The sequence below is a fragment of the Columba livia genome, chromosome 3 (assembly GCF_036013475.1).
Source record: "Columba livia isolate bColLiv1 breed racing homer chromosome 3, bColLiv1.pat.W.v2, whole genome shotgun sequence".
NCBI classification, from domain to species: domain Eukaryota; kingdom Metazoa; phylum Chordata; class Aves; order Columbiformes; family Columbidae; genus Columba; species Columba livia.
In genome coordinates this window covers 28,679,420-28,705,899 of record NC_088604.1, presented here as the reverse complement: position 1 = coordinate 28,705,899, position 26,480 = coordinate 28,679,420, and the positions used below count along the sequence as shown (strand labels likewise).

The window sequence follows — 26,480 nt, the reverse complement described above, 5'->3', positions numbered from 1 at the left end:
TAACACCTCTCCTGTTCTTCTTTAGCATTTTGTGAGCTCTTCGCTTGTTTTATAAGCTAATATACAAAAAGGAGTTTAAGTCAAGCACTTAGAGTGAAGGAGCATGAAATATTGGCAATGATCTCTCACATCAGGTTGTGTAGTCGTTCACAAAATAAAAAAAAAAAAAAAAAAAACGAAACCACCACCAACAAAAACAAAAACACCACAACTGAGCACTCCAGCTGTCAAAGCCAAGTACCAACTTTTGCTGGTGTTGGCAAAGATCAATTACAGGGTGAAGTTGTGAGCAGTTGGTGGAAGTTAATCTCCAGTCCTATTTACATACGCAGAGTTTGCAGACAGTGATTTAAAAAAAGCAAGTACACCCCCCGTAGCCAACCAGCCTCACTGATCAACACAGCAGTGCCTTTACAGGCACCCACATAAACACAACAGTTAAACTAGTGGAACTTGCACACAGCTTCTCCATCTTTATTCATAGATAAATCCATATTCATGGATGCCTCAGATATTCGTTTGGACTTAAAATCCAATACAAATACTGGCACCATAGGCCCCTTAGCCAGTTGCAAGTGCCAACCTTGGGTCTTTCCAGATGGCAGTCTTCTAACTATCTAGTCTGTTTCACTGGCTGCTTATGTCCACAAACATAGTAGGGTCACACAGAAAATAAGCTAGCAGTGGAATTTTGTAGGAAGATAGCAAAGACTATGGGGATTGCATGGAGGGACTGGCCAGAGAAGCACACTGATGAAAAGTTTGTTTACACATGACTGTTACTTTGTATTCCTATTCCCATCACAGGTATGATAATGTTTCTTTTCTTGCTAGTTACAAAGTTCTGGTTGAACCTTTCCACTGTTGTGCTCAACTGATTCTTTCGATGTCCCATCAATTAGTGACCTGAAAAGTTATCATCTGAGTTGTATATTGCTCCTTAAAGTCTGTGTAATTATGTTTCATCTGTTACTTTTCTTACATTTTGCTCTTTTCCTTATGATGAATAGCTGTTAAACAGATATCATTACAAAGCAGGGTGGCTTACATTCCAGACGTCCTTAAGGAAGTGTGTGACTAATCCAAGGGAAAAAAAGCAGGTTGGATTTAGCTTTAAGATGTGCTTTGTTTCAAAAATCCTCCATAGTCTAGAGCAATATCTTTGGTATCTTAAATGTAAAAAAAAATTTCCTCTTCAAAAAGCACATTTATTTCCAGTGAGAGTTTTATAATCCAGTATATACTCCTGTATATTTCTCTCTCAGATGGCTTTTGTCTTGGAACAATGAGTGCTTTACATGTTCTTTAGGAAACAGAAAGACCCAGATGCGGTCAGTTCCTCATAATTTGTGACTTTTCAAAATAAAATACTTCTCATGAGCAATATTTGATTATGGCTATTTATAAGCAGTTAGTCCTGAGTCATGGGTCCTGCAAGGACACACACACACATATGCCAGTTCCTTCTTTAGTTCTGTCTGCACTACTGGTGTGTGAAGAAATGCATCTAGTTTCCAATTGGATAGATTAATAAAATAGAGGAGTGTGTTAACTCCAATAAACTTTCATGAAGGCTTAGCCATTCTGGTTGTTTTACTGTATTCGTTCTAGCCTGATCGTCAATAGATTAACCTTTCTTATAACACTGTCACACCCCACCAACTGTGATTTAGCAAGTATGTAATTTATCACTTAATAAGAATGTCCATGTTAACCACAGTGGGAGATTTTATTGGCAGTAAAATCTGCTTTTTCTCTTAGGGAAAATAAAGCCTGTATCCAAGTGGACTGAGAAAGTTTAAGGTTTCTTATAATGAGAATGACCTTAGAAAGAACAGAACTTTTCATTTGCAAATGTTTAGTATATGTTGTGGTGGTCCTGAGACATTCTGTGAGCATAAATACCCTTACTGGCCAGATATTTTTATAAACAAAAATGCAGACAATGTCCCAAGTCATTTTTTGTGTCCTGAGTAGTAAAAAAGTAGTTTTATTTAGCCCACATTGCACTTATTATAGTCAGGAATAAAGCTCTAAATATATAAATATGTTCCTTATTGCCTTACCATTGCACTGTCTTCTTTTTTATTTTTTTAATAATTTCTCTGTGTTATTAACTCTCTTTCAAGCACAGAAGAAAGCTCAAAAGTTGCAGAGCTTCCAGCTCCAATCTTGTGTAAACTACCTGAATCTGTTTTGGCTCCGTTACACGCAACATTCCCGTTCTGTGAAGAAAGATGCCTTGCACTAGAATATCTAGCATAGTATGCTGACAGGGTTGCTTTTCTAAGAGAACTAGGAGTAAAATGCTTCTATTTCCGTTATTGCTTATGAAGTCTTGAAGTATCAGTTCATTCCTCCTTACATCTACCCCTGTGAATATAAATTTCAGACAATAATATGTGGTAGAGATGGGGCCAAAAACTGGCATCAAATGTCTGATATCTTTAAACCAGTAGATTTCTGTAAACCCATGGTAGTGAAAATTTTTCATACAACTCTAAAATATTTTAATAATTGAATGACTTCTCCCATAAACTGAGAAAACAAGCAGAAATGAAAAAGATTGCTCTTGTTACTTCAGGTTGTAAATATCCAGGAGGGAGTGATGCTAACGTGATAGAAACATGACTGTAGGTGAATAAATGGTAGAAAGCCCTCTAAAATCAAATATACACTCAAGTGTGTTATTCCTATTTTTCTTCTTTTTGATTCACTCTTCTTTAAAATAGAACTAACATTTCTTGGCAACCATGGAGTGCTATAGTTTATTTTTCCTTCCTTTTAAGCAAAATCTTACTTCAGAGGTAAATAAATTTGGTTCATTCTTGACAGTGCCTCTAAGGAGAATTCAGAGGAGGGAAGGGAAAGAAAAAAAGTAACATGATATGCTAGACCTGTAGCTCGGGGAAAGCTTCATTGTCAGTGTTCTAAAATTAACAATCACAATAGCAACTCTTGGGAAGGGTTTTAGAGAAAATAATCTGAGAAGAGCTCTCTCGGGAGAATTCTGTGAGTTGCCTCCTGGCTGCTTTCTCAAATTCTCTCTGTAGAAACATGCTTTGAGGTATATCAGGAGAAGCAATTTTCAGTAGTATTAGTGGTAAGGCAGCTGACTCATATTACATTGAACTCAGAGTCATTTGGCTTATGGAGACAATCAGTTTAACGCACCAGTGAAACCACAGTAACAACAAAGATCTATGCTGATCCAACATAGGATCACAGAAATCACTGAGACTTCACACACAGATGCACACAAAAGTCAGTGAGGGTTTTTTCCCCTATCAGTTTTTCAGAACCTGAAAAAAATAGAACATTTTAAAAATGTGGAATACGCATTGATTGCATCATCTGCTGCATCATCACCAGCCTCCACTCTTCAGGCCAGACAGATGGCCAGATAGTAGGTAATTTGCTTTTACATGATGCCTTCATTTTTCAGTTTTCCATAGGGAGTTCTGCATCTGAGCTTAATGTGATAGAAGTTCAAAATCTGTACCTGGTGAAATGTGTGGGACACTTTACACCAAGATGAGCTCATTATGTGACCTGTCCAGCCACCCACGTTTGGTGTTACTTGAAGGCCCTAGTAAAGCTTCACTGTGAAAGCAGTTTGAAATGCATGATGAAAAGCTTAGAATAGTGAAACACCTAGAAGAAAGGTTTATCAGCTGAAGTGATTGACTTACAGAAGTTAATTCTAAAGCAATAAGGTCATTGTTAGATATTTGTGAAAGCTTCCTCTCTGAATTCTCTATTAGGTTCACAGTAACATCCCCATATCTATTAAACTCATTTTTCAGAAAGGAAATACATAAAAAGTTTCTGTAACTTCATAAATGAAACAAGAATTCAATAAAATATTCTACTGCCTTTTTTTTTTAATTTGAATCAAGTTAATGTTATATATAATGTTGTGTTAATGGGCAGTATGCAGATCTAGCGGTTCATACAAATTTTCCTGACCACACCAAAAACATTGTCATCAGATGATGCTATTTTGCATTATTTCTTAAAAATATATATTTTTTTACATAATATGCTTAGAGTACAGGTCATTTCATCATGAAGAAATTAATATTATATTGCTGTTTTTCTGAGATTAGCTCCTTAGCAAGGTTCTGGCAAACTCTGAAGAGGCTTGGTCTCTATCTTGGTTACTGTAAATAGAATTAATTCTTGAGGTAGGGAAGTAAATTGAGAACTTCAGTGGTTATGTAGAAATCTCTGGAAAAGCATATAGCTTTGGGGTGGGTTGAAGTTGGCTGGCTGCCAGCCACACTCTCTCTCTCTCTCTTCTCAACAGATTGGGGGAAGAAAATTAGATGGAGAAAGTCAGGGGTCTAAATAAACACAGGGGCACCACTAGCGAACAGACTCAACTGGTGGAAAGTTAAATAAATCACAAATTTAACATAGAGTAGGATGGTAAGAAACAAAGACAAAACCTAAAGCAATTTTCCCTTCCTGCTCTCTTTTTCCCTTGCCTTAACTGCACCACTTTGTTCCCATCTCCTTCACCTGCTTCTCCCTCTCCCCTCCCCAAGTGGTGCAGGGGAAATGGGGAATGGGTGGTTGTGGTTATTCATTGTATAACCGATACTTAATGTATACATTTATTTATGAGGAAACTTTTTTTTTTTTTTTTTTGACATGTGTATTATGGCAATACTATAATGTGTAAAATAAGAAAAAAAAAGATGCACAGAAATTGAGGCAGTCAAGTTTGAAAGATACAAGTTCTGAACGTTCAAAACTTTATAAACATCACAGTGTAACTTGAAAATAAAATAGATTTCATTTTTCAAAGTAATGTTAGAAGTGTCAGGATTTTGGCTTGCTCTTGTATTTCTTGAGAAATAATAATTTCAGTTGAATAAAATAATGTTTGTCTTTTTTATATTTTCTGTGAATAATCTTACTTAAAAGGGCAAAAATGATGCATTGGCTTCCAGTAAATTGGAACATATGATCCAAAAGGTTGGCTGTTAGAGACTGAAGTATGATAATGGATGCAAGTTTATTTGGCACTACAGATTAATTTTCCCAATAAATTTTCAAAGCTTTAAGAAAACATGTTGTAATCGTATGTATATTTAAAATGAATCAGTGATCTTCCTCATTTTTTCTTGCTCTTCCTCATTTTTTCTTTGAAATTAAAGAGATTCTGAAGAAGTTTGTTGTGTCAATACTGCTCATGAAGGTCATGCCTCAGTAGTGCTAAGTTAAGGGTCATGTATTTCATAGGAAGCTTCTCTAATAATCCTGAAGGTGGTTGAATTATCTAGTCTTCCTTGCTCTTCCTTTTTTCTTTCCAAGCTGGCATATGAGCATCGATGAAATGAGTGATAAGGTCCATGTTTGATCGATTTTTCACATTTTTTAATTTAGAAAGTAAAACTTTCTATCACATTTGAAGTAGAGAATTATGGTAGAGATAATAGAGGTCTGATTCCAGTGGAAGCTAAAACCGAAATAGTTGCCTCGCAAATGTCAAGGCACCTTGTGGTCCAAGATGATTAAAACTAAACTGTTTGCTATATGAATCCCATGGTGCTGCTATATCTCAGTTTCCATGACATTTAGCCAGTGACTTTTCATAGCTTGTTAATAATGTATAGCAATCCCAGTGTAAATTTGCAGTGACAGAGCTAGCCTGTTACAGTAGAGCAGTTAGCTAGATTTATTTTGAACAGAAAATGCAGATTTGAAAAAGAAAAAGTCATGACAAATGTCAAAAAAGCATTGCACATTTACAAAACCATTTTAGCCAAGACAGTTGGTCAGGAGAGGTGCTTTTCACACTGATCTATTATTCTGTCCAAAGTCCTAATTAACTAAGTGAGAAGTATAAACAAAGCATTGCCCCACTCATCAAGGTTAACACTCATGAAGAAACATTGATATCCCAAAGAATTTAATAATAAGGACTGGTCCATAAATTTTGTTGATTTTACCAGGCTGAATGAGTCACATAGGCAGGTAAAGGTTACATCGTAAATGCTCTGTTACCAGTACAATTGCTGTTAATCATTGCTCCCAGATAAACTTAATAATCTTCTGTGTTGTAGAAAACATGTTTTGTTGTTTTTTTTTCTGAAACTTATATCTCACAGATACACAAATTATTCATAAGCTGTAAAAAGGTCACAAGGCAGATGAAGAAAGAGAGGGAGAAAGAAGGAAAAGGGTACAGATAAAAAATAGACTCAAAAGATGAGTTACAAAACAGACTCAAAGAGCAATGAGTTACAACAAGACATGAATTAGAGTTGAAGGGAAAAATTTGGCTGACATTTGGGTTCTTGCACATTTTCTCTGAGGATGAAAATTTACTCACATAGAAGAAATTTTACTATGACTGCAGCTATAATTGTCACAGATCAAAATCCTTAATTTGATTCTCTTAAGTGATTATTAATCAGTCACTTTGCAGTTGATTTAAATGTAGTATTTGGTGTAGTAGAAATGCATGCATGCCAGTAACCCTCAAAATGCAGAATTATCTTGAACAAAAAAAAAAAGTTTTGACAACAGGTATCACTGTTACTTTTTTTATAGGAGTTTTACATAGGACATCTTGGGATTTGATTAAAAATTTCATCTAGGAGTTGAAGTCTCTTGTTGATTTACTCATTCTTTATACGGAAATGTATTGGCAAAAATACAGATATTTTGGCAAACCCAAAATTGTCATTACAAAACTCCAATTAGGCTTGAATAACTCCACATCTGCGTAAAATATTTAAACAAGTCTGTGAAGTTCCCTTACCCCTTCTCCAATTGATCTTTCCAATACTTATACAAATATGGAATTTCTAATTTGTGTAGAAGCAGTTGTACATCTTTTTTTTGTTTAAATAACCGGAAAGTTAAAAAAAAACCCAAACCAAACAAAACAAAACACATACAACCAAACTTACGTACCTATGTGACAAGCTAGTAAAATAACTTGTGTCTTATTTAGCATAGTTTTCAGGAGCAGAGCAACTTTCAGGTTGTTACAGATTTTTCTGCCATTAGTGTTTTGATCAATAATCATGAAACAAGAGAGTTTCTAGACAGAGTTTATACTGAAGTGTGAGGAACTCGTAAAATAAACAGATATTCAAAGAGATTTTGCCTGAGCTGTGTTCTGATTCATTAATACGTTCCTCTGCTGCTGTTTTAGCTTTAATCTCAAAAAAAGATTGTTGCTTTGATGCGGAAACATGAATGTTCTCAGGTTCACTCTGACAAGCTCTGGACTAATTGAAAAATAACCATTTTCTCAGTGTGAATTCTGTGAATTCTTTAGAAGAAGTATTTCTATCTTATTATTGATTAATAAATCATAATGTACAACCTTAATTATTTTATTAGATACAATGAAGAGCAGGACTGCAGATGTGGGATCAGTCTCACATGTGCAGCAGCTCCTGCATTAGATTGTTCAACGTATAGAGCACGTATTTTTCTTGTTACTAACAATTAGCCCGTTTCTGACCCATGGTATGGGCAGCCTTGGGGGAGGATGTCTGCAACACTGTGGGACAGGGCTGCTTAAATCATGTAGAGGCATTTTATCGGACCTTTGATTGATAAAATATCGATAATGTTACAATTTCCTGTAGTTCTGTAAATCTGTCGATTTTCTAGTAATAAATGCTTAAATTGTGGTTTAAGGTTACTGTATCTGTGAACATTTCTTAGGGCCTGATTCATCTTTTCTAAACAGGTCAACAAAGTGCATATAGACAACACCCTATTAACTCTGCTGTCTTTCTGTATCTATACAACTCTCTCAATTCTTCTTCATATTAATGTCAGCCCCTTAAACAGCTAAACTCATCCTCAATGAATCATCTTTCTTTTTCCCTGTTCAGCTAGGCCAGCTTCAGGCTTGCCAATTGCTTTTATACTGAGCCCATTACAGGCCCATTCTCCAGCCCCTTTCCTGCCTGTTCCCTAATTATGTATAATGCCTCACTCAGTTTAAATGTCCAAGCTGCTTTTGGCAAAAGGCCTTCAGTGCATAAGTATTCTCTCTACTGTTACTGACTCAAAGTACCACAAAGCCCTGTTAGGCAAGGACAAAGAGCAGCTTCTATCACCCATAGTGAATTGTAATGAAAACCATAGTGAAAATCATCTTAATAAAGCTAGAATGCTGGATGTAACAAAATAAATTTTCCCAACATAACTCTGCTATTCATGACCCAGGCAGCAGTGGTTTCTATGACTGAATCTTCCAAGATATCTGTGACCACTTGTGATAGCAGATATGAGTGAAAGCTACAAACCTTTGATTTTTTTTTTGCCAACTATCTCTCTGAGAAAAACAATGTTCAGTGTCACCAATGCCTAGCATGACAGTCTCTGTTTTCTCAGCACTTTGGGGGATGGTGAGAGTGAAATAATCACGTTATGGATAACTAATGAACTTCCCAAACTGTGCATCTCACTGGAAGCTGAATTTGAAAACTCAGTTGTGACAGAAACGTGACTTCTTTAGAAGAATAGAGCTGGAAATATCTCTGCTTTATCAGTCCCAACACTCTCCAGAGATGCAGGGGTATAGACAAGAAAGAGGAAGCTTAAGATGGACTAACCCTAGGTATTGGAGAGACTGGAGACTGACATGGAGGACCAGAAAATTGCTCTTCTACAAGAACAGACAGTCTTTGTCCCAGAGCTGTTGCTATTTAGACTTTTAGATGAAAGGGGTATTAAAAATAGTCATGTCCCTAATGCAGCATCATTAGAGCACCAGCTATCTTTACCTCCAGTTGAGCAGTGCCATGACAACTTCATCCTGAAAGAGGAAGGCCTCACACTTCTATCCTTGCTATTTCTTGATAACTCTTTGTCCTGAAAATATTATTTAAAAAACTCACACTTTAATTTTTAAACTTTCCTTCCCTTCTCTTCTTATATTGAGTGGAATAATTCTTGACCAACAAGTTCATCTTATTTATCTTTAATGTGTACATTTTAGACAATAGCCCAAAGGGCAAGCATGAAGAGGAAGCACCTTCAAACTGATGGGGACTTTTCTCCTGATTTAGGAATTCTGGCTGGGAAGTGCCTAAGATGTGGTAGTTACACTTCAGAATAATTCTGACTCACAGGTTTCCTAGGTGGCTTGGGATGAATTTTACCAGATGGGTGGTGAAACTGTCTACTGATTCTAAATCTGTGTACGTGTTTCACAGGCAGTTTAGACACTGTGAGGCAGGTACGCCTCTTCCTTTCATTTCTGTTCTTCATTGTACTACTTAATAATGGTGCTATTGAAACAGCGTTTGTCATAACCAAGGCAGATGCCCATTTATTTTCCTATGGGACCTTCAAGGTAATCTTAACAAGTTCCTGCATTCATTGTAGAAGACACAATTTCCATTCCAGCTGAGATTAATGAGTGAGGAAAGATTTCAAAATTGAAAGTTTGCAAATATAATTTCATCACAATTTGCAGTTAATGTCAAGATGCAAGTTGAAAACTGCAAAGAATTGGCTCATACAGATGCACAGGAGGTTTAACAGTGACTAGGTGACCATGTTTTTCTGGAAGAAGGAAATTAACTCACATCTTCTACACCACACGGATTCTCAGCCAAGCATTTTGCTAAGACACTTATTCCCATTTCTGTTTTTTACTGCATTGTAGAAATACTAAAGTTATATTCTTCTGTTTAAAAACCTGCAATTCAATAGAATCTTTTCAGTCTTTTGTTCAGTATTGCATTGCATATGCCCAAATTAAGATGATCACTCCTGATAATGATTGATATAAAAGTAAAACTGAAAGGGACTATATTTACAGCATGTAATCTCATTATTTTATATGAGAGAAAAAAAGCTGTAGAGAATAATAGAAAAGAGAAAGACCTTTGTCGTCATCTTTGTAAACTGGTCATAATTAAATTGTGAATGCATTTATCTTACAGAAAATGAGAAGTATTTTTTTGCTGCTTTCAGTACCGAACTATTGATCTTGTGCTGATACCTTTGAAACTTTAAAAGCTCAGACTTCACAATGTGTTAGCTTTCTTTATTAGATAAGCTCTGAAAGTTATTTGCTGCTAAACCTATGAATGCATTTACTTATAAAGGCATAAATTTTATTTTAATAAATAGTAATCACTGTACAAGATTTGCTGTGGTTATACCTTGATATGAAAGCTATCTGAACCCCCCTGGTTTTCATTTGCAGAATATACAAATGTGTTCCAGAGTATGTGAGTTAAGTTTAATGTTATTTATAGCATAAGAACTGTGTTCTGTATCTACCTAAAATTTCTAATATGAGTTTTATGTAAATTATATTGTTTCTGTGTCTCCTAAAAAGAAATGACAGGAGGGAGGGAAGGATGTAGATAGGCAGAAGAGAAACATAAATTTATGAAAAAAGGAATATGGGTGAAGGTAAGAATGTAGAAAAAATAAGAAATTATGGAATTGCTTCTCATACCTTAACAAGTGTTAACTTCATTAACACTCTTAACAAAGCATACAATTTATTGCAATTTTGGGAAATTTGAGAAAGCTGCTGAGATAAAGGTGTTTTTTTATGACTTACAAATGCCAGCAGCTTGCTTACTGCTAGTTGTTTCATAATTGCTCAGAATCATTTAGTTGATGGAGTGCCTGCCTCTGCAGTCATGAAGCATCTTTTATATCTAATTATGCTATCTGAACACAAGCAAACTGAACACTGCGGTATTGTAGCATTTAGAAAAAATAAACCACAACAGTATGTAAAATACTTGCAACATTATTAAATATTCTTTAAGTTGAATGACTGTCTGACTTAGGAAAAAGAGTGCCTTATGCAAATTGACATATTTGGAATGTGATTTACTGAATATGTAAGTGCTTTAATGGCTTTATGTTTTCCACCAAAAATACCAATTTTTAAGACGATGTAATATTTTTTATATATTTTTTTTTGGTGGTGGTGACACCATCACTCTGTATAATATTACACACTTAATAAATATTTGGAAAGTTTTCAGTATCAAACAAATTATTTTACCAAACCTTTATACATATAAATATAGATAAATATACTTAATGTTACAGCTTTATTTTTCTACTTTAGTGTCTATAGAGTTAGGCCCATGGCCTAACTCTGTATTTATGGTTTGTGTCTCTGAAGTCTCAAGCCTGGCTGGGTAGAAAATCATCCAAAGCTTGTCCAAGCTGTAGGTCACCCTGTAGGTCATCCAAGAAGCTGATTCCATTCTATCGATTATTTCCATCAGAGTTATATCAACCTGCTCCACTAGTCACTCTTGCTCCACTTAGTTACGACCACAATAACTCTGTAAACTGCTTCTGGCTTTACTGGTTTCTACTCTTTAGCAAGTATACATGTCACATGTAAAAGTGTACCTACTTGAAGCTGCTCAAAGGAAATTCCTTAAAAAGATTTTGTAAGCTTTTCCTCAGTTTTTGAGTTTTACAGATAAAAGTAAAGCCTGTCCATCTTATCTACACATGGGTATAGTTATTCTGTTCAGAATTTTTACATAATTAATGTATAATTCTTCCAGTTTATGTTGTAATCACTCTTTTTTTAAAGGTAAAGAGAGTTTAAAGTATCACAGTATTCCCTGTGAATAGTTGCCCTTTTATTTTTTTTTCAATAGAATATTCTTTCCATTATTTTATAGGCATTCATCCTTCTGGTCCTCCTTCCCACATCTGGGAGAAGTCACTCCTTTAATTTTTATTTTTTTTTTTAATATGGTATAAAGCCAGTGGAAAGACAAAGGTATCTGTGGAAGATTGTTTAAGCTTTCAGTAAACAGCATCATCCTTTGCACCCTTTATTCCAGTAAACACAGTAGAATCCTAGGTTTATTACAGTAAGGTATGTGAAGTTAGGTGGCGTTAATCCAGTTCTAAACCCTAGACTTTGACACTTGCCAGTAAGATGAAAGGACAAACTGTACCTTCTCACTATATTTTGCTTGATGTTTTGTTGCCAAAGAGCTATTCAGGTGCCTTTAGGGCTCACTCATTAATCCTTATCCACATTAATTTGCATGTTATAATTAGATATTTGAAAAAGAGCACTGCGTGCGTTACACATTGTCCAAGCAATGTGTCATCGCTGTCATCTGTAGCTGATGTAGACTTGGCTTGGTAGATTCCAAATTCCCATTACTCAGAGTGGATTCCTTGTAAGATTAAATATCTATGTTCTAATAGTCAAGGCAGGAATAAACCAAAACAAAATTACAAATACAGACTCTAATGATCCTTCAAGAAGTGTTACATATGCCTGTTCTGTGGTCTATCATTCTTCCCTTTTTGCTTCAGGATCTGTAAAGTTAAGATAGACACCGCAAAATACTTAATTTCAATGATATGTTTTGTATTCATACAATCTAGTACCTTGAGGAATATGTGATGTGACTATTCTAATTTACTCAAAGGTCATTTGTTAATGTACTCATCTTCTTTTAAGTGGGGCATAATGTTTTATCCTCTTCATTAGAGCCAAGACAACATGCAAGATGTGCACCACCTGGTTGCTAACAGGAGTTTTTGAATACACTGTCTCATGTAAATTATATCTGTGTACAAAACATCTTTAAAAAGTAGATGTTGTAAATACCATTATATGGCCCTGTTCTGCAGAACATATATGAGGATGTCTGTAAAGCTGTGCAGGTGTGTACAAGGATGTGTCTCAACGATGAGATAAGTAAGATTTCTGAGCTTCATTAGAGGTCTTGTTAATCTGTTTGAGTCAGCTGTATAGTTACATGTTGAAATCATACCAAAGTATTTTGGTATTAATGATCACATAGGATTTATGAGAAAAAAAAAATAAAAAAAGGAATAATTTTTTCAGGATGACTAATATTTGAAAACTAGAATGATAAAGCACGGTTCCTGAAGTTTAGCTTTTATGCTGTAGTTACATTTAACGGTTCAACATTTCTTAACAAGCAGTTTTCCATGCATAGACTGCAGTTACTTAGCTAAATAAACAGTCTCCCATTAAGAAGGGTACTCGCCTTGCTAGAATCAGGAAACTGAATTGAGACTGTTAGGTTTGATTATGATCCAGATGTGAAATTCGTGATTGAGTTTTGACATCATAAATCCCTAAAAGATCACCATGGATTACTGTGTGAAACTTAGAAGAGTTCGAGTAGAATACTTCTTAAAACAGAAAGAAAGAAATGAGATTGTGTGCTGTTAATCCTCATAATTTATATTAGTTGTTCCCACACAGCTGTTAATGTACATATTTTATATAAATTGTTTCCACACAAAGTGTATTTTATACAATGGTTATGTGTAGTATAACACTTTGGAATATTGTTTGCTTCAGGTGTCTCGCTGGATTTTCTGGACAGTTTTGTGAAATAGAACTTAATGAGTGTAATTCATCACCTTGTCTACATGGCTCAACCTGTGAAGATCATATAAATGGATACACTTGTAAATGTCAACAAGGTAACTGACATTGGACAGAACAATCTTACACAATTATACTTTTTAAATTATCGGTGTTGCTATTGAGAAAATTGGTAAATTATATCAAGCTCTTTATTTGTATATAATTTACAAGGTACAAAACTATTATCTCTTTGACAAGCATTTTAAATGAAATCTAAAGAGAATTAACTACTCTAATAAGCATGTTAGAATGACCTAAAACTAAAACCAGTGCACTGAGTCTGAGGAATTATCTGGAGCTAGGTTTATTGTGTATGTTCTTTACGAATGTAACTTACTGACCAAGCAGTAGAACAGGCAATGTGTAGCAACTAGATAATTTAACTAATTACAAAATAAGATTGCCTGAAAAGAAATTCAGAACATTTTAACCAACATTTATTATTGTTATTGTTGTTGTCACACAAATCCATACTTAGGCCTTCTGGCAGGGATTAAATTTTCTGTAAAATTATAAACAGAATGAAAATAAGCACTTTCAAAAAAAAAGTGGGAGCTGTTTTCTTATGCTAACATAGATTGCTTTCAAAGGTCTTGAGAATTAGGAAAGTATAAGGGGTTTAGTATTTATACAAAAGCAAAAGTCACAATCAGCTTGCCTTGTCACAAAATCACAAATTTAATCTGTTCAGGACTACTCAGTGTCTCCCGTCACATCTATTAACAAAGAGCCTGTTGTCAAAATAAGCAGGGTATAAATAAATGCCTTGGAGCATACTGCTCCATAATTCAGTTACTCTTAATTTAAGCATTATACTAGTACTTACCTCCTGAAACCTTAATTTTTCCATTTAAGTCTATTATTTCCTATTGCACTGACCTACACTGCTAAATACTTTCTTTGATGGTATTTGTTCAAGATATCTTGGTGATTATTTTAGAAATTGCTTAGATTTATTCTTGAAGATAAATATTCTCTTCACCCATGATATCTTCATGCAAATAAATTCAATATCAATAAAATCAGATTTTATTTCACATATTTTTTTTTAAATTCTGAAGTGTCCCTACTGCAATTTGCAAAACTATATGTGACAGATTTTATTTTTTAAGCATACAAGATACTGAAGCAAGAGCGTGTGTGTATGTTTGTGTGTGTGTGTGTAGTGAGAGTCAATATGGACAGTTTGTTCATGTGTCTAATCAGTACTGAGGAATGATACTCTAAGACAGAAGACTTAAATGGAAGTATCTTTGTCTTAATTTTAGGACTAACTTGCTCACAGATTAATATTCTTATAGCAACTTTTTTTAAAATGTCTAAGATATACTCAATAATGCAGGAAGACATTATAGTCTTGATGTATGAACCACTGAGTGAAAAATTTCTGGACTTTGCCATACAGGGGATCAGAATTCATGATCATAACAGTTCCTTCTGATCTTAAAAGCCTGAGTCATGACCTATCTTCAGTACTGTTTATCTTTTTTCCTCTCAGTGCAGTTGCACAATGGAATTCTACCTGGATAAAACTGTATGTCCCATCACTCTAGCTGGTACTGCATATGGCTATATATTATTTTACTGATACAGATGACTTTAAAATGTAAAAGTTATATATATATTTGCCATTTCAGTGATTCACACAGAATACGTTGACAAGTTCAAAATTTTTCTCCTTATTTTTAAAGCTAGTAATACTTTCAACATATTTAAATACAGACATTTTAAGATTGCTTGCCTGCCAAGGACTGTAGCTGCTATCTGTATGCAACTGTACATGGAAATGCTTGGTATAAGTAGCAGAAGCTTCTCGGGGGCCTTGAAACTCACTCCTGCTGCCAACATGATTTAAACACCTCCAAACCCAAGAATAAAATACCCTCCTTTTACACTTCTTTCAATAATAACATTCATTAGTAGGGGTGAAAGATCTCTACATGTTTTCTTTACTAGGAAAAGACACAGTGAAAGAGACACATGTCAGGTATGTGTATCATGGTTACATACCTTGGTATTTTTTCAATAATGTGGTATTTTCAAGTGTCATTTGAGTTACATGGCTTCTGAAACATCTGAAGGAAGGTTACAACTCAGAAAGGGAGTGGATTTGGAGAAGCAAGGGAACCATTGGGAAAATAGAGATTTTTGGAAAGTTGCAGAATGGAGGAGGAGATTGGAAGCTAAAGAAAAAATATCTTCTGGAGATAAAAAGTGGAAAAGCTTGGAAAAAATCTGCTTTTGTTACAGGCTACTACTATTCACCTATGATAGGTCTTGGATTTCTCTGCTAAGCTTCACCTATAGGAATGTGAAGATGGGACTGACTATATTTGGATCTGTAAAGACAACTATGGCAAGAACTTTTCACAAGGCAGAAAGTCTGAAACATCCATCAACAGATCCACAGTTGGAATTTAGTGAAATGGAAAAGGGATAGTGGCAAGACAGAAGGAGGAAGAGGGCACATGATTGCAGCTTTCCAAAAACCTCCAGAGAACAAAATGAAGCATGTGGTGACAACATGTGGTACCAGAAAGGGTTATTGATTTAGCTCTGACAAATCTGTTTTGTAATGGATCATGAATTTGGTCAGCTAGTGTCCCAGTAGCAGTCACCATACTCTTAGAATAATAGATGCATGTTCAGGATCTGTGGCTGCAGTTGCAGGCTCTTCAGGTGCAGAAGCAGCACAGAGAGATGTAAACTAACAGCATCTCATCTCAAAAGCAACAACGGCAGCAGTTAGAACTAACAGCGACCTCACAGCTGAAGTCTTCAGCTGGGGCAGACTGCACTTCTACCAGGGCAGATAAACCAGGACTGGAATGTAACTATTTGATGCATGCTCTGAGGCAAATACAGGACAAGGGCAACTAGATTTGTATCAATTGAGGACTGGTTTTGTTGTTGTTGTTTTGTTTTGGTTGGTTGGTTGGTTGTTTTTTGGGGTTTTTGTGTGGTTTTTTTTGTTTGTTTGCTTGTTTTGTGGGTTTGTGGGTTTTTTTAGGCTATGGGGTTTTATTTGTTTAGAAATGGGAAAATTTAATTGAAGAAATAACAAATCTGTAATGGGTGGTGGGAATATCATGACAGAGGATCTGGTGGTCTTCAATAACTGGGCGTATTTTAGGAAATTGTACGTTTATTTTGTTTAACTGTAAATATTTTCGTGTATCTAAATGCCCAGCTTTCCTTCCCCAGTGTGGCAATAATACACAAATTCAATGAATGGGATAAAGGTCAAAAATTAAGATAGGCAATTCCATACTCTTTCAGTTCAAATTTTGAAAAAAAAAAAAAAAATATGGCTTTTGTTGCACTATCCAGATCTGGAATGAGATAAGTTTCAGGGAGTGTTTTACCCTTGCTAATTCTTAGCCACAAGAAAGATAACAGTACAGATAATTCTGTAGGTGAAGGGCAACCCATCAAGTCAGTTAATTCAGTAATGAAATAATATATTCAGGTTTTACTCTTGTTTAGTTACTTATGTCTCTACAGAAATAAAAATCAGCAAATATCAGCTTTTCTGATACATGTTCATTGGAGTGTAATTGTAAAGTCCTTTTAGTTTGGATTGTGTGTGTTTGTTGTTAAATTATTTTCTTTTTGCTGCTTTGAGAAACTACAGCACAAAACAGTTCATACACATCCTATACTATATATTTGTGTGTGTGACGATTGATTATAGTTACCCATAGCTTTTTTTTGATTGACGCTCAATGAATTGATTTAGATTTTAATGGGTCTCTGTTTTTTCGTTTGTTTATTTGTTTGTTTGTTTTTATTCCTGACAGGATGGGAGGGCCTCCATTGTGAGCTGGATGTTGATGAGTGCATATCCAACCCCTGCATACATGGCATCTGTGTTCAGAAGGATCCCAGCTTTGGTTATTCCTGTTATTGCAAGCCAGGATTTGTGGTGAGATGCTGACATTCTTTTGTGTCTTTCCCTTAACCTGACTATTCACTGTTGCACAGAAAATACTGGATGTAATCCATTTTCTTTGTAACCCCACTCAGACAAAACCTGGCCTTTCTGAAAAATACAATATTTTAGTAACAATCCTTTTTATTTTGTTTGTTTGTTTTACTAAAAGGAACTCTAGTATTCCAGAGGAATATTTACCTAATATACACAAAAAGTGGAAAAGTGTGAGTGTATATAATGGCTTTGTCAGTCATCAGAGTACATTAATATTTTTAAACACTAATTAATTTTTTACATACCTATTAATATTTCTATTTCACATACCAATCATTATTTTTACATACTAAGATAACTCATACTTGAAACTATTGCACACAGACAGATATTTTGAAAACAAGTTCCCTGAAACTAAATTAAACAGTGCCTTTGAATGCTTGACCCTGCAGGCTTTGGTCCTATGTTTTATTCTCTCTGTTTAACATACCAAAAGAATCCTTTGAGGGTGGCTAAATACCAGTGCTGTATTCATCTAAGGCTGAAATTTCCATGTTGCCACCACCTTTCTATGCCAGTTCTTTCTGTAGTTGAAAACATGCAGTTGGTAGCGATGCTTTGAGCTTTTGCTTTATTTCATCACACTTCAGGTTTAGCTTAATAGAATAATTTAATAGTTTGGGGATAGTAAAAAGGGGAGAAAGGTGTATATGTTTGGGGTTTTTTTTAGATTTATGTTTCTTACTTCAGTATTTCTTATCTCTACAACTCCAAGCTTGAAATTATTTGAATACCTTTTCTTTATAAATGATAACAGTGATGCTTATTTTAATATATATGCACCATTTATTTGGTGTATTTATGCCTGTAAATAGAAGGAATAGGTTATTGAAAGTAAGATTAGCATATACCTTCATAGATTCTCTGCAACTAAGTCAAAAAAGAAATTAGTAACTTCTCAGACGTTAGCCAGTTTCAGGGCATCTTTCTGCAGCAGAAAATGAGGCTCATCAGGGCCTTGATAATAACATGTTCAAGTCTAAAACACCTGAAGATTGTTTTGTTAATGCTCTTATCACAGGACATTTCTAAGTCCTTCACACAAGCCTCCACTAAACATTCAGAGGGGAACTTCCAGTTCAAATCAAACTTCATACCAAGTGGTCCATCATTAGTAGTAAATGAGGACCAGGCTGTCTTCTTTGTGTGGTACAAACATGGCACCAAATAATGGAAGCCTTTATAGGTTACCTTTACAGGTACCTGAAACTAGCATGTTTTCAAGAAGTTTACATCCACTTTCAGAATAAGAGGTTATGAGTTCCCTGAACCTGCATCCATATTTTCCACAATCCAAACTGTGGAGAAAGGATTCAATGTAGCCTTGTTAACCTCAATATAACCATAAGTCTTTCCTAGACTCAGAGGGCTCATATCTGAATGCAGCAGTGGCAAGGCATCCTTGATTTTTTGTTGGTTCGTTGTGTTTTTTGGTTGATTGGTTTTAGTTTTTTGTTTGTTTTGTTTTTCTTTTTTCTTGTTCTTTTGGTTTGGGTTTTTTGCTTGTTTTGGTTTGTTTGTTGTTGTTTGCTTGGGGATTTTTTATCGTTGTTACTGCTGTTGTTTCAGGCAAGGTCTCACTCCTGGTGTTAATTAAAATGAGAAAAAGTAGAATACCACCACATTCTGGATTTAGAGACTTCCAGTTCCACCAGCTTCTTCATTGTTGGTCTCCTATTTGCTTACAATGCAGAGTCATCATTCTGGGAGCAGTAGATTATTTATGTAAGATATCCCTATAGAAGTGGACACACAAAGGATTATGTGGAGGTGTGGAGGCGGAGGTTTTCTCTAAATTAAGAAAACTTTTCTCAGATTCCTCTAGGGAATAATAGAAGGAAGGTAAAGGTCAATTTGAATGCGGTAGTAGATTCATATCTCGCTTTTACTAGGAAGGCCAGAACTGGATGCAGAATCCCAGGTGTGGCCTCACCACTGGTGAGTAAATGTGAGGGCTCACCTCCCTCAACCTGTTGACAGTGGTTTTCCTAATGCAAGCCAGGATTTTGTTGGTCTTCTTTGCTATAAGTGCACGTTGCTGGCTCCTACAGTTTGTCATCCAGCAAGACCCCCTAGGTCCTTCTCTGCAAAGCTGCTTTCTAGTGTGTAAGCCCCAAGTATGTATTGGTGTGTGGGGTATTCCACCCCAGGTGCAAGACTTTGCATTTCCCTTTACTGAGTTTCCTGAGGTTCCTGTTGGCAGATTCCTCCAACCTCCCAAAGCCAGTATAGATGACAGCAAACTCATCTGGCATATCAACAACTCCTCTAAATTTTGTATCATGTGAAAACTTTCTAAGGGTGTGCTCTGTCCTGGTATCCATTACTAAAGAGCTTAAGTAGTATTGGATCTAATGTGAAGCCTTGGTGTACATCATTAATGACTGGCCTCCAGCAGGGGTTCATGCTGCTGATTGCTGAACCTTTGAGCCTGGCAATTCAGTTAGCTTTCAGTCCATTTCACTGTCCAAATATCTAGCCCATCCTTTGTCAGCCAGTCTGTGAGGACATTATGACAGAAAGTGTTGAAGGCTTCATTGAAGTTTACAGACAACATGCACTGCTCTCCCCTCATCTAACAAGCCAGTCATCTCTTCTTAGAGGCCTATCATGTTGGTGAAGTATTATTTCTCCTTCAAAGCTTCATGCCAACTATTTCTAATCATCCCCTTGTCCTTCCTGCACCTATAAATTTCTGCCAGGTGCCGTTTCTTCATCATCTTCCCCAGAATTGGAGTTAGGCTGGCTGTTCTGTAGTTTCCTGGATATTCCTTCTGGCCTTTCATGAAGACAGAAGTGACATGCTGTCTTCCAGTCACCAGGAATTTCTCCCAGTTGCAGTGACTATTTGCCGACATTTTTTTAAAATCTGCATTTTATCATAATGGTTAACTGACTATCCTAAGAAGGAAGAGACTAGTCCATAAGAATGAATACAGATTTTCAGTAGAGTGCTCTTTAGAGTGTGCAATGGGTACTGTTGATACTTCCCCACAAACCACAGCAACTGCTTTCTTTTTGTCTTCAAAAGCAGGCTGGCATTCAAAACAAGGGCAGGTGATGATGAAGGAGGATATATCATTTGAGTGACATCGTCTTTTTATATGGAAAACAGTCAGACCCTTGTGTTAAAATAATCTTGTTTTGTTCATAAAGTATTTATACTTATCCCCCATGAACGACTGTAATGGAGAAGACCAATTACACTATGTTTTACTGTTTATTTCTCAGAAAAATATTCTAAACACCAAATAATACCATCAGAGATGCAGCTTAATGAAATTATTTTTTCACTCAGTGCAAAATTCATTGGTGCAAGTCAGTGCTGCATGATACCGCAGAGATCAAAAGTACAAATAAGTCCAAAAATGGGGTAAAAGGAGGATAGGCTCATCATAATTCAAATTACTCTTCTGAATGTTACCCTGGCTTAGGGAGTGTTTGAATTACCCATTGCCAGAAATTGTAGTGGTATGTTTGGTGAATTATCAGCTGCAAACTCTGCTTGTTTTCTTCCTGCATTTTCCCCCAAGTATTCATTAATAGCTCACCGATGATGGAGCTAGATAGATATTTGACCTGTGGGGGCAGCTGTTCTATTAGTACATAGCCTCGGTGTTAACTGCACAGCATGTTGCAGAACAAGCCCTTACAGAGGAAAAAGTTACAAACCTCTGAAATAGCTGGAATTTAATATATATTTTCTTTGGTTTTATCCCATTATTCACTGTTCCATCTTCAATCCCTGAGATTCCGCTATGTTTTGGGAAGTCCACAGTAGAGAAAGAACATGTGGAAAAAAACCCAAAACAAAACCAACAAATGTTTAACATACCTATCTTCAGTATGGAAGATAAGGAGTTAGTGTCTAAACATTTCAAGATGTGTATCTGGTAGCCCCCGATGGGTTCTGGTTCCTAACTCTAAGTGTGGGGTGGAAATAATGGAACTTCCAGAGAAATAAGTATTCAAGGAACTTCAGCTACAGTGTACATTAAGTAAATCTCTATTCTATGTATGTAATGTTATCTGAAGTATGGATCATAAAGTACAGATCATGAAGTTTCTCATAAATTTTGAGAAGAAAAGCATAGCCAGTGGTATGTGGAATAAATGTTTATGTTTTAAATGGAAACATCTATAGACACATACCTACTTTTAAATACAAATCTGCACCATCTGCCTGCATAGAAACTGTTAAAGCATTTAGAGACACTTTCAAAGCTATCAAATTTGTCTATGACTATTTAATGTACCCTTCATGCACAGTGGAGGTTATCCACATCTGCTTTGTTTCTGAGTCATAAAATCATAATAAAATGCTCTTCACCATTACACATAGTAGTAATAAAAATGCACTAATTTGTCACAGGGAAAGTCGGAATGAAACTTAAGTTTTATAGGACTAGGAAGGATTATTAAACAGAAATCTTATTCAAACTGCTAATTTGTGCTGTGTGTGTAATTAGAATAGAGCAAGGAAGAAATTATTTCTATCATTCTATGGAAATCCTATATATAAATTGGGCTGCTGTTCCATCATACTTTGGAATACTGGTATAGTGAGTGATTTTATAAAATTCCATGAATTTACCAGATAGGTCACTACTTGCCAAAACAAATTAAGAACTTGATTGAAAGAAGCATGAGTGTATCTAAATCATTAAAAAAAAAAAAAAAAATTAACTTCTTCCATTTTAAACACTGAATAATTTAAACTATTTGTAAGAAAAGTAATTTCAGATTTTTTGTCTGCATTTCTTCCTCTTTGTCTCTTGCACCTTCTATTGTTTCCTAATATTATCAATGAATTTAATAGAATTGTTAGAGATCTCAAAAAACATAAGTTGCTTAAATAGCTGGGCAGGTAGACAAGAGACTATTTAAGCATCTTGTCTGAGGGAAAGTGTGCAATGAGCACACACTTATTGAGCACTAGAGAATTTACTTGGATTTTCTTACATGTGCCCCAGTTGCTGGAGGAACTTCAGGAAGAAGTTATATTGTGATAATATGTTGTCAGAGGTGCATATCTTTCAGGGATGACACTGCATTTTTTAAATAGCTATCCAGATATTTAGGATCCTTTTAGGTTGTCTAAGTTAGCTGTATCTCCTCATGTAGCCCATTAGTTCATTACAACAGAAGTGAAAATAAAATGAACCCAGGCCTGGTTTCAGTATATATTTATTTCACACTTCAAGAATGTATTTAATTCACGCAATTGTTGCTATAAAAGAAATGCATTATTCGTTTCCTTTTTTACAGACCACTGAATATGAACATTTTAAATTTATTACTAGGAAGGATAATTCAGGCTTCCTATGAATTGTTAGTGAGTGCCACATCCAGTTTGAGAGTGCCACTACCTTTTTTTCTTTTCTAAGAATTATCTATCATCTTAATGTATTAACAAGGTGCTGTGTGAAGATTTGGTAAAAAGAGGCAACAAATACTGAGCTTCAGTGTAGAAAAAAAATAACATTAACTTGACAATCAGAACAAACAGAGGTTTTTAGACAGCTAAATCCACTGTATAAAGTTTTCTGTATAACTACATGCTCTACTGAAGATTATTATTTTAACCACTTTGTATTACTGGTGACAATACAGTTTTGATACTTTGCAATTACAATCCTGTGCGGAATTTATTTTTGTTTATAATTTGTAATACTAAGTCAGAGTCAATATAGTTTTGTTACAATTTTAAATATACAACTATAATATTAAATTAGTTAAGCAATATTTTCCCCATGATTAAATTTGCTTTCAAAAGTGTGGACAGCTTAATATAAGTAAACAACATTTTAGAATCAAAAGAAAGCAATAATTTGTACTAACATAGCTATGAAATGCAAATTGCCTTCATAAATGGCTTTTTTTAAATTCTCTTTCAGGGACGAAGCTGTGAGCTTAATTACAATGATTGCCTTATACAGTCCTGCTCCACTGGGTTTCTTTGTGTTGATGGAATAAACAATATCACCTGTTTACCTACTATCCCCCAAAGCAAGAAAACTGTCACTGAAGTGGCTGAAGTGTTTCCTGCTGAGATTTTAGACAATGACCTTCCATCAGCCCAAGCTGTGTTTATGGAACTTTTGTCTAAACATACTTCTCCCGATTTTCATACAAAAGAGATGTCCCAAGGTAAGTAGAAAAAAGCCTCTGAGTAATGCATATGCCAAACTTCTTTCCTTGTTAGTGTTTTTTAAATGGTAAGAATATTCCAAATGTATTAATTTTCTTCTGAAGAGTATTTTTTCTATTTCCTGTATCACCTTCTATTATTTTGATTTAATCCATCATCCTTTCTTAATTGCATTTATATATAACTGGAAAATTACTCTGTTCTCTCAAAAGAATGTTTCCCAGCATCATACGCACACAGTAACAAAACACACTTTTTCTTAACTTCATTTTCCATTTGCTTTGCTAGAGCATACCACTTCATGTGCCTTGCTAGAGCATACCACTTCATTGTGTTCAGCAATCTCTGACCCTAATGCCAATCTTCCCTTCTTCCTCGACTAGTCAGCAGCAGAAAGATAATTTACCTTAGTCCATGGGGATTTTGGTTTTCCTTTCTTAGTCCTCATGTTTGCTGAGTGCCTCCTTATCTGTGCATCTAGATGTTCGTTTCGCTAAAAATATCTGGAACAAGCCTTTCAACATCTCTGCCGTTCTAACTGCTTGTAGTGATATTTTTAGGAAGCCAAAAATTGCCTATTCTATTTTTTTTTTATATATTTGAAGAAAAATCAACACTAACAGAAGTGCAAAGTTTTATTTTAAAGATTGTGCCTTCTTTGTGGCCTGTTCATTGTAGTAAAGCTAGTATTATACAGATTGTGTATAAGGTATCCTCTTTACAGTTATTTAGTTTCAGAATTTTTTGCTTATGTACTCTTTCAAAGTAATTACTTGTTTAAGAAATAAGCCAGGAGTCCTGTTTTTTAATTTGGGTTAATGAGTTTTACTGAATGTTTGATTTCTGTACAGTTTAGTCTTTTGGGGATATAACTAAGCTTTTATTGAATTTTTAATAGATAATCGTCCTTCTTGATATTTGTAATGACACTGAATGAAATGCAGTTAGTAAATGCAGTTACATCTGTGTATCTTCCAAAAGATCACATCAGGTATTTTGCTGCCATTCTCAATGGATAACATTTGTAATTAATTCATTTTATATTGATTCACTTCTGTTCTGAGCAGTGCCACTTGTTCTGATGCTGGCCCTCATATAGAATATGAATAATGAGAAAGTTTGCATTTGCTCCCTTCTCGAGGTCACTAAAACTGCTTCTACATTTTTATTAAGAATATGATTTGCAGAGTTGTATTTGTCCGCTATATAATATTTTGGTAAGACTGAATGATTTTTGGTGGCCATGTAATTTACTGCAGATTCAGGCCAGGGCCAAAGTCACTAATGTTTTGATTTGTGTGAGTTTTTTGGTTGTGGGGTTTGTTTGTTTTGTTTTTCCTTCTGATTTTTGTTTGTTTGTTTTGGTTGTTTGGTGGCTTTGGGGGTTATTTTTGTTTGGATATGTTTGTTTGTTTGTTTTCTTGGTTTGTTGTTTGTTTGCTTTTCTACACCTTTATCCTTAAAGGTCTGAAAAAGGCAGATATTTTCAACTATGGGATATTTCTGACCACTAATTTGGCTAAATTGAGCTGTGGACTATGACAACTAATTGCCACTGGAGAGTCTTCAATAGTATTCAAGATAACAACCTCAACACATGTTCTCTATTCACACTTTCTTAGTTCTGCTGTTCAGGTCTTAGTGAAAATACAGTCTAAAACCACACCTGTACCATCTGTTGCTACTGATACTTTCATAGATTTAAGGTCAGTACCTCTTTCCCAGCATAATTATGATACAATACAGTTTATCACTAGTTCCTAAATTATACTTTCTGCCTTCCTATAAAAGTTTCATCATTAGAGCAGCACCAGACTGTTGCTTTTTCTGTCATGGACATGAGTTCAGTAATTAGTGACATACAAGGGGCTGAAATAGAATTAAATAGCAAGTCATTATTCACTATTGGTTACAGTTTACAACTGATTCTACAACTGCAGCTTCAGTTCTCTCTTGGTTGCCTCAAAATTGTCCTGAAGAATTGTTAAGTGTCTTTTCAGCATTAGAAGAGCAGTGGCTATTACTAAGTCCTTCAATAATTTCTCATTCCCCTGCCAACGTACGTATTTAAAAACAGATATCTTTCCCTGGTTTGTTAGTGAGTCATGAAATGTAAATGCAAACATCTCTTCCTATCGAATATCTGGCTGTTTATTGCTTCATCCATCAGCCAGAGACTCACAAACATCAAATCACAGTCTGCTGATTCTTTGAGTTCAGCCAAATACATGCAACATGTTCTATGACTGGAATAAAACTGACTAATTCTCAGACCAAGTTCTGTATAGCAAATAGTTCTCATTTTATGAGATGTTTTGGATGAACTCAGTAATATTAACCAGCTGGTACACACTAATGGGACCTACTGCTATTACAATACTTCTGTGTATTTATTTTCCTCATCTAGCAAAATAACATCAGTGGAGTTCACGGAACTGTCATTCTTGCTTCCCACTACAGGAAATACACACACATCTCTGACTGATAGACCTTTCTGTTCTGCCTTTTCCTTCACAAGAACCAGATATTCATTTTCCATGTTTTGATTCATATCATCTATTATTCCTTCAAAGACTATCTCTTTATAATAATAATTTTTCATCATTTACATCCTTTAAAAAGATAAATATAGACTTGAGAAAATTATTAACTGCTATTGAGTGGCTGAAAACAGGAAATTCAACAATTACTGGAGACAAACCTGCATGATCTGGTTATGGAGATCTATCAATCATAAAGTCAGGGTACTTTTTTAAACATGCAGCTGAGTAGTGTACCTCAAGACCTACTTATAACACAGATAGTAGTTCTAAGTTCAAAACATGTCTACTAATAAATGCAGGTGAGGCTCTAAAACTATTTTTGAAAACAATCTGATCAGTGTTCTTGATGTATATCTTCTTCCTACAAAAGTTTCAGGTGAAGACTTGCTGAGA

General features: G+C 35.3%; 1 protein-coding gene across 1 annotated transcript in view; it reads left to right on the top strand.

The window, feature by feature from the left end:
• Window positions 1-26,480, top strand: part of EYS (eyes shut homolog) — an 870,368-nt gene that overhangs the window by 484,971 nt on the left and 358,917 nt on the right. Inside the window, exons 30-32 of the mRNA XM_065056200.1 lie at window positions 13,337-13,461; window positions 17,206-17,330; window positions 23,291-23,543. Of these exons, the coding sequence (XP_064912272.1) occupies window positions 13,337-13,461; window positions 17,206-17,330; window positions 23,291-23,543 (503 nt within the window). The remainder of the gene's footprint in view (window positions 1-13,336; window positions 13,462-17,205; window positions 17,331-23,290; window positions 23,544-26,480) is intronic.